We start from the raw sequence: 16,175 nt of genomic DNA, 5'->3' as shown, positions 1-16,175 counted from the left end.
GGGATCCACAATAAACAATAAACCACCCCAGCCTCCACACATCACTGCTGCTGCTGCTTTGCCTCCACCACCCAAGCCTTGATACACCACTACTGCTGCTGCTTTGCCTCCACCAGCCCAGCCTCCACACATCACTGCTGCTGCTGCTTTGCCTCCACCACCCAAGCCTTGATACACCACTACTGCTGCTGCTTTGCCTCCACCACCCCAGCCTCCACACATCACTGCTGCTGCTGCTGCTGCTTTGCCTCCACCACCCCAGCCTATACACATCGCTGCTGCTGCTGCTTTGCCTCCACCACCCCAGCCTATACACATCGCTGCTGCTGCTGCTTTGCCTCCACCAGCCCAGCCTCCACACATCACTGCTGCTGCTGCTTTGCCTCCACCACCCCAGCCTCCACACATCACTGCTGCTGCTGCTGCTGCTTTGCCTCCACCACCCCAGCCTCCACACATCGCTGCTGCTGCTGCTTTGCCTCCACCACCCCAGCCTCCACACATCGCTGCTGCTGCTGCTTTGCCTCCACCAGCCCAGCCTCCACACATCGCTGCTGCTGCTGCTTTGCCTCCACCAGCCCAGCCTCCACACATCGCTGCTGCTGCTGCTTTGCCTCCACCAGCCCAGCCTCCACACATCACTGCTGCTGCTGCTGCTGCTTTGCCTCCACCACCCCAGCCTCCACACATCGCTGCTGCTGCCGCAAAGCTTTGCCTCCACCACCCCAGCCTATACACATCACTGCTGCTGTTGCTTTGCCTCCACCACCCCAGCCTCCACACATCGCTGCTGCTGCTGCAAAGCTTTGCCTCCACCTTTCTAAATAGTAGTTCAGAGTCTTGAATGGCTCAAATTCTAATCTTGTATTCGATGTCTTGGGCTCACTCTTGTATCCCCATGGGGGATTCTGCATTGCACTCCCTGATTAGCTTAGCAGCATGCTGCTGGATAAAGAGCGGAGCCCTCAGTGCAAAAAACATAACTGTATTTCCATTTGTTGTAATAAATGTTTTAATCTATGACGAGAGTGTTCAAATAAAGTAATAACCAAAACAAATTCTGTATTTTGGTGGATTTTCCTGTCACCCTTGATGACACAATCCACAATTTCATCCTTCGATCAGTCATAAATCATAAGCTATAAAACTGCATGGTACAGCAGTTGATAAAGCCTCTCTGGACTTTGATCAGTGCAGCGAAGACATTATTCTGATAGCGCAGTGACAGACAGAATGTAATGGTCTTCCTTAGATAAACAGTATTAGGTTGTTCAGTATGAACATACAAAACTAAACTGAATGATGATATTCTAAAAGGTTGTGTGTGTCTTCCAGGTAGTGATTGGAGGGGAGCTATCTGCTGCTGACCGTGAAGCCTCTGAGGTCCTGGCCATCGATGACCTCTCCCTCAGTCATGGCTGTGTGACTGTGTCTGGTAGCATTAATAACACCCCCACTACACACAGACAGGACACGATCAGACCCCACTACACACAGACAGGACACGTTCAGACCCCACTACACACAGACAGGACACGTTCAGACCCCACTACACACAGACAGGACACGTTCAGACCCCACTACACACAGACAGGACACGATCAGACCACTGAGCTAAATAAAAATGGAGAGAGGATCTCCATCTCCTGCCTGTATTGTCTATTGAAGCCAAAATCTTGTCAGATCAGTGAACCAGAGTCTGCACAGTAGCTCCGTTTAGTTAGAACCTCTGAGAGCTCCCCGCCCCTCTGAACTTTCTTATGTATAGCTGCTGTTTCTAGAATGCGCACAGTGCGTTGTGTATTTATATACAGTCTAGCTCTGTAAATATGACACTTTAAGTTGTAATATTTTTTGTCTCGCCAAAAGTAACCAGGAAGATTCCCACTATGAGATCAGTTTATCAAAATGACGCCTGTACGAAAATCTGATTTTGGCTGTCGGAGATTTCAGACCTCCGGGCTGCTGCTGACTGCTGAGTGCTCTCAGCGCTCTCAGCCTGGGCCGGAAGTGGAGGCAGGCATCACTCACTCACCCTCAGCCTCACTGGGGGGATTGCTGTGTTGATTAAGCTAGCCTAATGTTTCCGTGGCATTTTGATTAACTTTATGATTTAATTCCTTTTGGAGCAAATGTTGGTTTTACAAATCTAACCTTGATGCTTTACGCTACATTGTTTACTGGTATAGTGCCCGTATAGTGTGGGTAGCGCAGCCTGTAACGTTCCATTTAATATAGCTCAGTGGTAACGTTAGCCTAGCTGCCTAGTCTCGTCTCTGTTAACTATATATCCTTACAACAGCTAAGAAAGGAGCTTGTGAAGAACGAACATCCCCACAGTCAAAGCATTTCTCTGAGATATCCATATAAAAACGTTTGCTGCTTTAATACCAAAAATAAAACCTCTGTTTATGTGACGCTAACGGCTAACCTGTTAGCGATTAGCTCATGGCTGGTGCTTGCCTACTAGGCCCCATCTGACCCGGGACGGGAGTTAACGTTATAAAACGTTTCCTGGCAGTTGGACAACCTGGTAAGTTCTGAAAATATGTGTATATTATTGTGTTATTCCAGCTATCGTTATCGGTTGTTAAGTTACTAATATTAAGCCGATAAATAACGAAAAACAGCCGACTAGCGAAAGCGGCTAACGCTATTGCTATGTTAAAAACGCTGGAGTAATTTATAAAACACACATATTTTCGGAACTTACTTCAGTCCCCAACCAACGTTAATTCCTCGCGCACCTTTCTCAAAACAATGTTCTTTTTATTGCGCTAAATTGATATGTCTGGTAGCCAGCACAGCCACCCCGTACCCGTGCTAAGAGCCTCTGTCCCGGCCCACACACCCAGCAGAACCACCCAGACCTCCAGTCCAGGCAGCGTTACATGAAAGCACAAAGCAGCACTGTGTCCTGTCTATGTCAAACTAACGCTAGTTCTATAATGTGAAGAGCCTGTCCAGATGGCTTGAGACTGGCTGCCACAGCTGTCAATCATCCATTTTTATCCCTTTTTATATGTCAAATAACTACTTAAAAACAAACTGATCAGAAAAATTACCACTTGCACAGGCATTAGCATGATAATAACTATCTAAAATGATACAAACCACCTTTGGAAAAAAAATATCTGACGTATACTGTGATTATTTCGGTTGTGATTTTCCCATCCACTAACATGGGGAGGCGGGCCTTGTGACCGAATACTGGATTAAACCGCCAGAGCGGCGATCTAACATGCAGCGGCTTCACTGAACGGGACCAGGGCTGTTCAGGGCTGTTCAGACCCCACTACACACAGACAGGACACGTTCAGACCCCACTACACACAGACAGGACACGTTCAGACCCCACTACATACAGACAGGACACGTTCAGACCCCAATACATACAGACAGGACAGGTTCAGACCCCACTACACATAGACAGGACATGTTCAGACACCACTACACACAGACAGGACACGTTCAGACCCCACTACACACAGACAGGACACGTTCAGACCCCACTACACACAGACAGGACACGATCAGACCCACTACACACAGACAGGACACGTTCAGACCCACTACACACAGACAGGACACGATCAGACCCACTACACACAGACAGGACACGTTCAGACACCACTACACACAGACAGGACACGTTCAGACCCCACTACACACAGACAGGACACGTTCAGACCCCACTACACACAGACAGGACACGATCAGACCCACTACACACAGACAGGACACGTTCAGACCCACTACACACAGACAGGACACGATCAGACCCACTACACACAGACAGGACACGTTCAGACCCCACTACACACAGACAGGACACGTTCAGACCCCACTACACACAGACAGGACACGATCAGACCCACTACACACAGACGGGACAAGTTCAGACCCCACTACACACAGACAGGACACGTTCAGACCCCACTACACACAGACAGGACACGTTCAGACCCCACTACACACAGACAGGACACGATCAGACCCACTACACACAGACAGGACACGTTCAGACCCACTACACACAGACAGGACACGATCAGACCCACTACACACAGACAGGACACGTTCAGACCCCACTACACACAGACAGGACACGTTCAGACCCCACTACACACAGACAGGACACGATCAGACCCACTACACACAGACAGGACAAGTTCAGACCCCACTACACACAGACAGGACACGTTCAGACCCCACTACACACAGACAGGACACGATCAGACCCCACTACATACAGACAGGACACGTTCAGACCCCACTACACACAGACAGGACACGTTCAGACCCCACTACACACAGACAGGACACGATCAGACCCACTACACATAGACAGGACAAGTTCAGACCCCACTACATACAGACAGGACACGTTCAGACCCCACTACATACAGAAAGGACACGTTCAGACCCCACTACACACAGACAGGACACGATCAGACCCACTACACATAGACAGGACAAGTTCAGACCCCACTACATACAGACAGGACAAGTTCAGACCCCACTACACACAGACAGGACACGTTCAGACCCCACTACACACAGACAGGACACGATCAGACCCCACTACATACAGACAGGACACGTTCAGACCCCACTACACACAGACAGGACACGTTCAGACCCCACTACACACAGACAGGACAAGTTCAGACCCTACTACACACAGACAGGACAAGTTCAGACCCAACTACACACAGACAGGACACGATCAGACCCACTACACACAGACCGGACACGTTCAGACCCCACTACACACAGACAGGACACGTTCAGACCCCACTACTCACAGACAGGACACGTTCAGACCCCACTACACACAGACAGGACACGTTCAGACCCACTACACACAGACAGGACACGTTCAGACCCCACTACACACAGACAGGACACGTTCAGACCCCACTACACACAGACAGGACACGTTCAGACCTTTAGATTGATGAAATATCGCTGCACACATTCTTAAACAGACAGCCATGTTTTGAATACTGATAACGAGGGAAAGAAAATATAGTGACTACTGACTAATATAAGACATCCCTGGCTGTGAAAAATGATTACATGGTGGTCCCACAGTGATGATGAATCATAGCAGAATAACTGCATCATTAAAATAATGCTTCCTACACATTTCATTCCATGTTCAGTGCTGGAAAATGTGCATATATGCATGTCTTCTGTTGTAACGTTAGTGTGCTGCCTGTATGATGAATATGACACAGCATGTTGGCCACTGGCCAGAGGCTTTGATATAGAGCTGAACACTTCTCGGACAGACTTTTAACATGTTGCCACGGTGATAATTCTCAGCCACAAGCACTACAAGCACTTTAGCATCTTTATAGGGAAATTGATAACCACTATCATTCACTAATAGGATGTCCTTCTCTCTGTCTATAAAACAAACAGGAGTTGTAATTTCTCTATTGATTTTCTCATTCAGGCATCCACCTGGTGCCTTCAACTGTGCAGGTCTCCTTCCCCGTGGAGCCTCAAGGCCCACTGTTAGATTGAAGGCAGAAATTATATGATTGGTTGAGTTGAACCTCAGTGGGCGGAACCAAAGAATCACCGTTTTAGCTAACTGGCACTGAAGGGCAAAGAAGGAACTCTGGTCAAAATATAAATGGAAAATATAAATGTCATGAGTTTTTCCTCCATCTATTCATCAGCATGGCAGTCATGACCATGGAAGCTCAGCAGGCTAGCTATCTAACTAGCTGAGTTAACTCTCATCTCTTTTCACAGAGCTTCAGTCTAATGAGATTCATCAAGAAAAATGTTGGTTCTTTCTTTGCTCTCCAATGAAGTTTAACTTAATAGATTATTTCTGCCTCCAGAGCAGCTCTGTCCCTGACAATTATTTGTAAAACTAAAACTAGAGTGGAGTGGATCTGTTAAATAAGAAGAGCACAACTCCCAGAGTGTGCTGTGGACTTGAAGGACCACAGAGTCTGCTGGACCTTCACCGGGGCTAGTTTAGCGTATGTATCGGTAGAAGGGAGGTTAGTGTCACCTTGTGGCACTCGGTTTCATCTGTCTTCTATTCCCAACAGTGGAGGTTTTAAATGTGCTACGCCTCATCAAGCCAGGTTGATAACTGACCTGCTCCATCATGTGATGTACCCCGGCTTCTCTGTTATGGCCTCTCATTGGCAGATAAAGAAATAGCAAATGGGTGTTAGATTAACACAGCAATTAAGAGCTTCCTACACAGGCAGAGGTTAATCTGTATAATGGATCTGGTTGACTCCCTGTTTAGCCTGGCCTGTATATTTGATGCAGAGGAAGACATGGAAATCGTTTAGATATTTTTCTCACATCTGAGATGACTAAGGACATGTCATTATGTTCACTTATAGCAGATTCTTTATGCCTCATGTCCTCTATTATTCATCCAACCTCCCATTTACCTAGAAATGTGTCGCACTGAAATATGGGTTCACAACAGCTATGAATTTAAATTAAATGCATTGTCATGAATATTGGCAGAAGAAATGTATTTTCAGCTGGAGTCTGCCACCTCTCAGCCCCGGCTATCATAAATCAGACTCTTTTTGCACGTATGCTTGTTTGTGTGTCTATACATGTTGGGGGCATCTCTCTATCTGTCTCTCTATCTTGAGATCGCTGGCCTACCATCCTCATTTTATTATATTTTCCTGCAGAGATGAGTCCTGGTGGACACACTGGAGACACTCTTCCAAGGTGTTTCATTCATTCATAGACTGCAAAAGCACTGCAGAGGGACTACTTATATTGCTTTTCTATTTTAAAAACAACTTTTGTCAATATCGCTATCCAGAACCCATCAGAAAACTATTTTTCACTTTTGTTTCCAGTAATTCTTATATAATGAGCAGGATGAAATTCAGTTCATGGTGTTTCCCGGGCTTACTATTGCTCAAAATATCTGAACTTTATTCATTCACATTACTTCAGAGTTAAATCCAATCTTCTTCCATAACAACACGGCTAATGTACTTGCTGTTCTGTTGTATAGAGGACCTGGCTGGGCCCAGCTTTATTAATCCATATTGATTTCCCATGAGTTCCTCAAATCACATGAGAAGAGTCAATGATAATGACTAACTCTGTGTATGGGGTCGGCCTTCATCTGATTCAATGAAGCCATCAGCTATCAAAGTGCCTCTACCACAGAGTGGCAGTTTGCTGAATACTAAGTATGTCATACTCGTACTGTATGTGCATTTGTATTCCATCAAAGTATTGATTTCTCATTTCTGATCCTTGTGCCAGAGAGCAGTTTGCCCACCCCTCCGGTCTGCCCCCCCTCGTGGTTTGCCTGTGGCAGTGGGGAGTGTATAGAGGAGAGCAAAGTGTGCGACTTCACCCCACACTGTCCCCATGGGGAGGACGAAGCCAGCTGCTGTAAGAGCCCTGTTGCCAACACATTCCCATCATCCACACCCCATTTTTACCCTCACATTTTCACAGCTTCCTGATTTATATGCATCTGCCAATATGGTCAGAACGGTTGAAGTGACATTTAAAGCTGTGGATAGAGTGTCTAATTCTTTGTTCAATATTTACATGCCAGAACCAGAATTCTAGTTGTTTCTTTGTTGTATTCTTGTCGAATGTGTCGATTGGAGCACTGAAAGAGACCCCCATTGAGTTTATCCAGCATTTTAAATATACTTATCAAATAGCAGTACTTAACCTATCTCTCTACCCATGTAGCGTCTGCGTGTGACTTTGAGGCCGGCTCTTGTGGCTGGTATGAGTTCACCCTCGGCGATGGCTTCGACTGGGTCAGGGGTTCGTCTGTGGAGGTGCCTCCATACTACCAGGGACACTCACCACCCCTTGACCACACCACTAACACCACCGATGGTAGAGAACTACACACACACACACACACACACACACACACACACACACACACACACACACACACACACACACACATGTAGAGACACACATGCCACACACATGCACAGTTATACACACAGAGCAATTCTGCCATCTGCAGATAGCAGCTACTATCATTAGTCACTGGAGTTATAGGAGCGAGATGCAATAAGATAATAAGAGGATGTCACTAACTCCAGGGTGTTTGCTGCAAATCATTGGCAGAAAGTAATATTAGGATAAAAAATCGACTGGTAATGCTGCTCCCAAAGGTTTATTCCGTCAGAAGCGTGTGACGTTTCGCTCAGGAGCAGCATTACCAGTGTGCGGACTCTACCATTTTTTATCCTCACTTGCACTTCGGTCCTGCACCTGTTTTTTTTTACTTTTTTGTCGTTGGATGTGCGTGCCTCTTTTCTGCATTTCAGAAAATAATATTACAGACAGATTAAATCAATGACTGTGTGAAAAAAGGAAAAGTCATTGTGTATTTTTTTTAGAGATAAGCACCGCATGTTATCTCAGCCACTTGAATTATGGAAAGGGCTTGAAAGTGCTTGAATTTAAAAATAAAAAAAATCAAGTGCTTGAAAGGGATTGGCTTTATAAAGAGGTCCTTAAAAGTGCTTGAATTTAGCCTAGCAGAATCTCTGAGTTTGAGCCTTGTGTGCTCAGTCATCTCAAAATTGCTGGGCTAAACTGTTACACCTTCATATCTACAGTATTACTCTGCATGCTGCGCTGTGTCCTTGTTGGTCGCCTCGGTCTTGAGAGCACTTAAGAAATACTGAGGATTTCAACATTGCTTTGAGTTTATGTTAAGTGCTAATTATTAATTTGATGTGTAAGCATGACTGGAAACAAATTTGCATTAGAGAACTTACCAGTATGACACTGGTATTATGTGAACATCTCTGAATAATTCTTGGCTCCTAATTTTGAAATAATTTGTCCTTGAAAAGTGCTTGAAATCTGTCATTACAAAAGTGTGGCAACATGAGTACATTCAGTATTTATTTTATGAGGTAAACCTATGTAGTTAGTGCTGATAGGACCTCATTTTGCCTCCAGAACAGCCTGAATTTGAGGCATATTCATCAAGATGCAAGAAATTCTCCACAGCGATCTTGGCCCATGCCGACTTGCAGTAGCAGCTGATGCATTTTTGTCCAGGGAGGGCTATACCAAATATAGGCCTGGACAATGGGGTTGAAATCAATATGATAATCATATGGATTATTCTCAATATCAATATCATATGTTTCACGTATGCAAAATCAGTGTTCATCTCATTGAACTGAATGGTGATGTCAAACAAACCTTACATTTTCAAATAATATTCCTGCCATACCTCATTTGATCAGTTTTTAAGTAACATTTGCTTGTCATCATCAATTTAGACAGCAGAAATGTCACTATTAAAATAACTTCATATCATCACGATGATTCTACTGAAAGACAACAAACAATAATAGGCTATTGAATTATCATCCACTCCAGCCCTAAATCAAGCAAGTAGTAACGGACGTTAGCCTACTAGTAGCCTACCTTCTGAATGATATGGGCAACAGATTAGTAGGCATATCAATCACGGAGCAGATTACAGAAATAGACAGTAACCTGGTCAGCAGCCCTCTGATCTCTACATCAAACTTCCCTTTAGCATCCATATTTACTTGAAAAGTACATGGCATAAACACTTTGGAAGGACTTGCCACAGCATGTGAATGAGTCACATTACATTACCTATGAGGAAAGCACGTTCGTGCATGCAAATAGAGTCCGTCAAGAATGCATTGCCGTCGCTCTACCTGGCCCCACCTCCACCTGGTCGCTAGATACCAGCACCCCGAATCCCTTTGTTTTGAGAGCGAACAGCGCATGTGCAATTTACACAGATCCTGGCTTAGCACTGGTGGAAGCCGGAAGTCCCCGGACGGCGTCCGTGGCAGAAAGTAGTTGACCCAAAACAGTACACATGTAGATCATTATGAATCTACATATTCATTGCGGATTATATAGGCTACTCACTATCTAATATTCACCTCGCTCATAAAAAATATATATATATATATATATATATATATATATATATATATATATATATATATATATATATATATATACACGTTTTATTTCCCCCTCCTTCATGTGCCTAGGTGGGGTGGCGCCCTGGCGCCCTCTAGTGGCCGGCCGCCACTGCCGACTTGGTAGCACGACTTGATTGACTGAAAATGTGACTGTGGAGAGATGCACCTTGTTAGCAACAATGGAGTGTTCAAACTATGCTTATTATTTATCGATAAGGGCCCTAATGTGAGCAAAGAACACATTCTCATTATATCACACCACACTGTCGACACCAGATTTCATGTTGTTTGAAATGCCAAATTCGGCCAAAATATCTATCTATAGTTAGCAGTGATTTAAATGGGCCTGTTTAACTTGAACAAGTCTTGCCATTCTCCTTTGAACACTCTAGGCATTGTTGTCGCCCAAGACTGCAACGGACTGGATGTGTTTTGTTTATTTCACCATTCCTGGTAACCTGTAGACAAGACAGGCTGTGAAAATCCCCAGGAGGACGGCTGTTTATGAGAAGCTGAAACTGCTCCGTTTGGCAGCATCAACCATGCCGTGCTCAAAGGCGCTTTAGTGGAAATAGCAGCTGAAGCTCTCGAGCCTGTCTGCATGCTTAACACTATTGCTTTGTTTATACTGTAGGTGACTCACTGTGTGCAGGAACAAGCTGTTTGCATAACCGGGGATGTGTGCCTAATAAAGTGGATAGTGAGTGTGGTTTGAATATGTATTGTGCTCTGGCTCCTTGCAGGCCACTTCATGTTTGTGGTGCAGAACAGTAGCAGTCTTTATTCGAGGGCCGTACTCCGAGGACCGCGCTTCCAACAGTCGGCCTCCGGCTGCACCATGACCTTCTGGTAAAGAGAAACACTGTAGGACCTTCAAAACCATCCCTCGCTCCCCACTGAAGTAGATATCAATTGTCTTCAGTTTTTTTTTTTTTTTTTTTCCCCAAGATATTTTTTGCATTTATTATAAAGTCTGCAGTGAAGACGGACGTGAAATTTTGGGGAGAGACAAAGGGGGATATGTGACGAAGCTCCCAGCAGGCCGCATTCAAACCCAGGACTTTACAGTAGATGAGTTGCTCTCTATGAATTGGCTGACAAGCCTTGTTATAACCAGAATAATGTTCTCCCTGCAGTTCTACCTGCAATTTTATACCTTTCCCATTTGCTGTCTCGCTGCGTCTGTCTCTTTCTCTCTCTCTGCCGCCCTCCCTCTCTCCCTCCCTCCCTCTCTCCCTCCCTCTCTCCCCCCTCTCTCTCTCCACACTCACTGTTCCTCCCCTCTCTTCTTTGCTCTCTCAGCATCTCTCCTATTTCACAGTCTCACACAAGGGGACGATGCACATCTGAATCTGTCATGTTTAGACAGTTTATTTAAGACTCTTCAAAGTTAGTAAAATTATTATATTTTTCCGCTGGGTGATTAGAGATATACTTTGGCAGTAAAGTGCTGAAGGCTTATACATTTTATTTTCCCCCTACATAGTCAGCAAAAGCTTCAATGTATAATGTCCAGCTAGCATATGCATCAATTACTACTTCAAGATGAATCAATGATGTATCAGGAGTGATTTCAGTGATGTATCAGGAGTGAGGAAGTCATTTCAAGAAGAAGAATGTGATGTGTTGCACACACAACTAGAATACTACTGTACGTACTGTCTCCACTACCCCCTCTCCCCAGGCATTACAACTCAGGCATATCTGTGGGGGCTGCTGACATGTACCTTCGCATCGCTGGAGTTAAGAACAACACCATATTATGGAGAACCTTTTACAACCAAGGAACCCGTTGGAACCGGGTCACTGTGCAGCTGGGACGCATCACCCAGCCCTTCCAGATCTCGCTGGCTAAGCTCAGCCTCGGGGTCTTCGATGGGGTCTCTGCCCTGGATGATGTCACGTTCCAGAACTGCTCCATGCCCCTGGCGATGGAGGAGTGCCCCTCGCATGCACACTTCCACTGCGTGCGCAGCAGGGCGTGTGTGGAGCACCTGCAGCTGTGTGACCTTGTGGATGACTGTGGGGATGGATCAGATGAGGAGGAGGAGAGATGCTGTGAGTGTGGCGAATGTTCCTCTGAAAGAGTTTTCACACAAAAGATATGGAACTTGCCTCCATTTCTGCCATTGTAATTCACTCTATCAAATCAAATTAATGCTAGTTTTACTGTTACCCCTTCCCCCCCATTTACTCCCCAATTGTACTCGCCCAATTTCCCCTGTTGTCCCGGTCGTTGCTCCATCCCCTCTGCTGATCTGGGGCGAGCTGTAGACAAGTTTGCACTTGCTTCCTCTGATGCATGTGCAGTCGCCAGCTGCTTCTTTTCACCTGACAGCGAGGAGTTTCACTGGCAGGACGTAGCATGTGGGAGGATCACGCTATTTACCCCAGTTCCCATCCCCCCAAACAGGCGCCCCCGATCAAACAGAGGAGGAGCTAGTGCAGCGATCAGGACTCATACCCCACCGACTTCCCACCTGCTGACTATAGGGGTGGGAATCACCAGATGCCCCACGATATTATCATGATACTTAACACATTCACTGCCAGCCGTTTTTTCAATACTGTAGGTAGCTTCTGCCAAAGGTTTTTTTTGAGGATTCTGGCTCATCTTTCAAGAGCCGAGGATTCTTTTCTGCTAAGATTTTGTGAACACAAATTATCTCAAAAGAACTAATAGAATGTGTGCTTTCTCTGTCTAAAAGAGTTAGTTTGTAGAGTTAGTAGTTATGTAGACATTAGCAGTTGAATACAGCATGTTTCAGCGTCTGAAAATTTAAGCTGAGATAAACGGCTTTTTGTGAAATTCGATAGAACAGTCACTTTAACCATTTATTTTTCGCATCAGTAAGACGTCAGACATCTAAACAATAGTTTTGAACAGTAATTTCCTCCATAACAGCAGGAAACCCCCCTCTCCTTCAAACTCCTCCCTCCGTGGGCGTTCCCCTCCGCCCTCCTTGGCTCTGCAGCGGGTCTGTCACAAGCGAGTTTCTGCTGCCTGTCTGCTGCCTGGCTGCCCCTCGTCGGGCGAGTCTGGATGGGCTCGCTCGTTTCTTGGGGTTTCGGTTGAGAGCTTTGATGAAGCTTTTGCGATTCTGGGCTTATTTATGCTGCGTGTTTCAAAGTGTGCACCCAGTCTATTTTTGGAACCCCCCACCGTTGTGCGCCACCGTTGTGCGTCAGCGCGAAAGCGAAAGCGTTTTCGCCAATCCATTTTACAGTATGAGAATGGTTTCCTCGCGCTTTCCCCTGCAGTTTTGGCTCGGCTTTTTCTACTCTGGAGAGCACTGTCGCCACTTAGTGGGTCGGTGGAATGAGTTGTACACGTTCGGTGGCTCCCATATTTATATAGGAGATGTAAAAGGGTTAGATCCACGTCCCACCGTCAAAAAAAAAAGATTTTTTGGACGAGATATCTCGTCATTGGCAGTCAACCGTTGGTTTCTGCTTGACGAGATATCTCGTCCACGGCAGTGAACGTGTTAAGTGACGATATGATAGTATTGTGAGATATTGCGATTTATTTCCTTTTTTTCACTGCAAATTATGTCCCCAAAGCAAAACAATGTCAACATCTGTTTAATCTAAGATAAAATTTCCACTGGTCATCTCACTTGAATTCAATCATTTTTATTACAGCAAAATGGTCAAGTAGACATACTGACCAACAAAAATCTGTCATAAATGTTGCATGCACCTGACGATTTATATAATGAAATATCGTGATACTTGGAATTTGTGCGATATGATACTGTATATTGCCACTCAAAATACCGCGATACTCTGCTGTATCGATTCCCCACCCCCACCACGGCCAATTGTGTTCCCCCCACCCCTACCATGCAGACACAGCCGATTGTGTCTGTCTGAGCGTCTGGCCAAGCCAGAGGTGCTGCTGCCAGGGATTGAACCCGGGTCTCCGCGGTGGTAGGCGAGGCCTCTGCACTACCAGACGCCTAACCTGACGCTGCCAGATGGACGGTATAGCTCCACATAGGTTTCACTAAACCAGTCGATCTGGGAATGAAGTCACCAGACCCGCTGACGGAGGCGGGCACTTTGTCCAAGCTACTTGGCAGGTGATTGGATGACCCATCTGTCTATCAGCGCTGGTGGGTGTTAACTTCAACCAATCAGATCGCCGAAGGTGCCTGTGTGGATGATCTCCGTGGTATTCATTGATTGAGTCCTCGCGGTCGTAAAGTCACCTTCGAAGCATTTAGTTAGATTATAACGAACTAGTTGTGTGGCTTAGCCTTCCCAAATGTTGAGGGTCGTTTTTTAGAATTTAATACATAGAATTGGGAACGTTACATTCAATTTCATTCAGACTGCCTGTCACTTCCGCGGCGGCAGCCATGTTGAGAGTGAAAAGAACTACAAAGACCATGTACCCACTACTTGCCCAGACGAGCCAGAGCCCGCCTACAGCCGCCTGATTCGTCGAGCCGGCATGGCTCGACCAATCATCTTAACTGCCTGTGCGGGTCCAGACCGTCACGGAGAACCAAATGAAATGTGAGTTCACGTGACGGGCGGTTTACCAGGCTACCAGACGCCCCCATTGGAATACATTTGAATTTGAGTGCAATTCATTCCTCTGTCATGTCTCATAGCTCCAGAGATGCAGTGTAACTTTGAACACGGGCTGTGCAGCTGGAAACAGGAGCAGAGTGGCGGCGACGTGTTCGACTGGACCCAAACCCAAGGCCCCACTCCCACCTTTAACACAGGACCCTTGAAGGACCACACGCTGGGCACCACCAACGGCCACTACCTCTACATCGAGTCGTCCGCCCCCCAGGAGTTCAAGGACACCGCCGTGTTACTGAGCCGAGTCTTCCAGCCCACCCTGCGGCACGGAGAGGGCCAGGGCTCCTGGTCCCGTCGCCCTTGTGTTTTCCGCTTCCATTACCACATGTTTGGCTCCCATGTGTTCTGTCTGGCTGTCTACCTCAGGACCACCACTGCAGGCCGCGGCCACATGCTGTGGGTGCGCTATGGAGACCAAGGCAACCTGTGGCACAGGAAGACTCTCTACCTCAACAGCGCTCGACCCTTTCAGGTAGCTAAAGCACATCATGGGCCACAAATCGATGAGAAATGTGGTAAAAAAACAACAACTCTTACATAGTGTGTTTAGGGCTACTGCTCTACTCTACTCTAAGATATAACCTATTATAAGAGGTGAGCCATTATTAAAAGATCAAGAGAGATCTTTTGGTTAACAAATCTTAGTGGCCGTTCACACCATACGCCGAAGCAACGCTCAACCTAAGCTCAACCTACGCTGAACCCACAAGTTTCATTTACAATGAAGGCCTCGCCTTGTTAACAGGCGAGGCCGTTCACACCACCAGTGTGTCACGCTGAAGCCACGCTGAAGCCACGCTCACGCCTTGCTCAAGCGATCGTTCAGGATTCAGTCCTATTTTCCAAGCGTGACGCGTGAAGCTTGAAGCTGCCATGCATGAAGTGAATGGAGGGGGAGGGGCCGGTGGAGCAGCTCTGAGCCCGGCGCTGAGGAAAGGAGAGTGTCTGGTGTGAATGGTTAGGCTGAGGAAAGGAGAGTGTCTGGTGTGAATGGTTAGGCGTGAGCTCACGTTCAGTGTGAGTCAAGCATCAGTTCTGCCTATGGTGTGAACAGGCTTATTTCTTACTTTGAATACATATAACACTGATCAGAGACAAAATGTTCCCTTCACTTTGCATTCTCTACATTAAAAATCATTGGCACTGACTAGTTGAAAATGGCAAGTGAGATTAATTTTAAGGACTAAAGGGTTGGTTGATTTAGTTATTAATACTGTGGCACTGGCACCACTGGCAGTCAATTCGAACCCCACCTTGCATACTTCCAATAATCAAAGATAGACATGCAGACGTTGGACTGCAGCTGAACACAGTTTCTGGCAATTTAATAGAGCCTGTATTAAAGAGTTCGCTCCAGCATTGAATGCTGTATAAGGGCTCCCTCAAATACAAGCTCTATTTAAAGCAGGACTAAACCCCGAAACACTTTTTTTCAGCTTTTAACCAATATGGCTTTTGGGATGGTGTGTGAAGAATTCTGGTCAAAATTTCCACATTTGAGACCAAACTGATAATATTCTACAAACTATCATTTTCAACAGCATAAGTGCCCTCTATGGGTTCAAACCTGCTTTTTTGGCGGGGTCTTAA

General features: G+C 46.1%; 1 protein-coding gene across 1 annotated transcript in view; it reads left to right on the top strand.

Moving 5' to 3' along the window:
• malrd1 (MAM and LDL receptor class A domain containing 1) overlaps positions 1 to 16,175 on the top strand; it is a gene marked incomplete at both ends in the record, with an annotated part of 94,619 nt that overhangs the window by 11,037 nt on the left and 67,407 nt on the right. Inside the window, 6 exons of the mRNA XM_083663351.1 lie at positions 1,340 to 1,435; positions 7,282 to 7,413; positions 7,726 to 7,878; positions 10,730 to 10,835; positions 11,671 to 12,044; positions 14,609 to 15,057. Coding sequence (XP_083519477.1) covers positions 1,340 to 1,435; positions 7,282 to 7,413; positions 7,726 to 7,878; positions 10,730 to 10,835; positions 11,671 to 12,044; positions 14,609 to 15,057 — 1,310 coding nt within the window. The remainder of the gene's footprint in view (positions 1 to 1,339; positions 1,436 to 7,281; positions 7,414 to 7,725; positions 7,879 to 10,729; positions 10,836 to 11,670; positions 12,045 to 14,608; positions 15,058 to 16,175) is intronic.

This window comes from Poromitra crassiceps (assembly GCF_964638095.1).
Source record: "Poromitra crassiceps genome assembly, chromosome: 2".
In the NCBI taxonomy this organism is placed as follows: Eukaryota; Metazoa; Chordata; class Actinopteri; order Beryciformes; family Melamphaidae; genus Poromitra; species Poromitra crassiceps.
The sequence above is the reverse complement of the archived record's forward strand: the minus strand, read 5'-3'. Positions and strand labels throughout refer to the sequence as shown.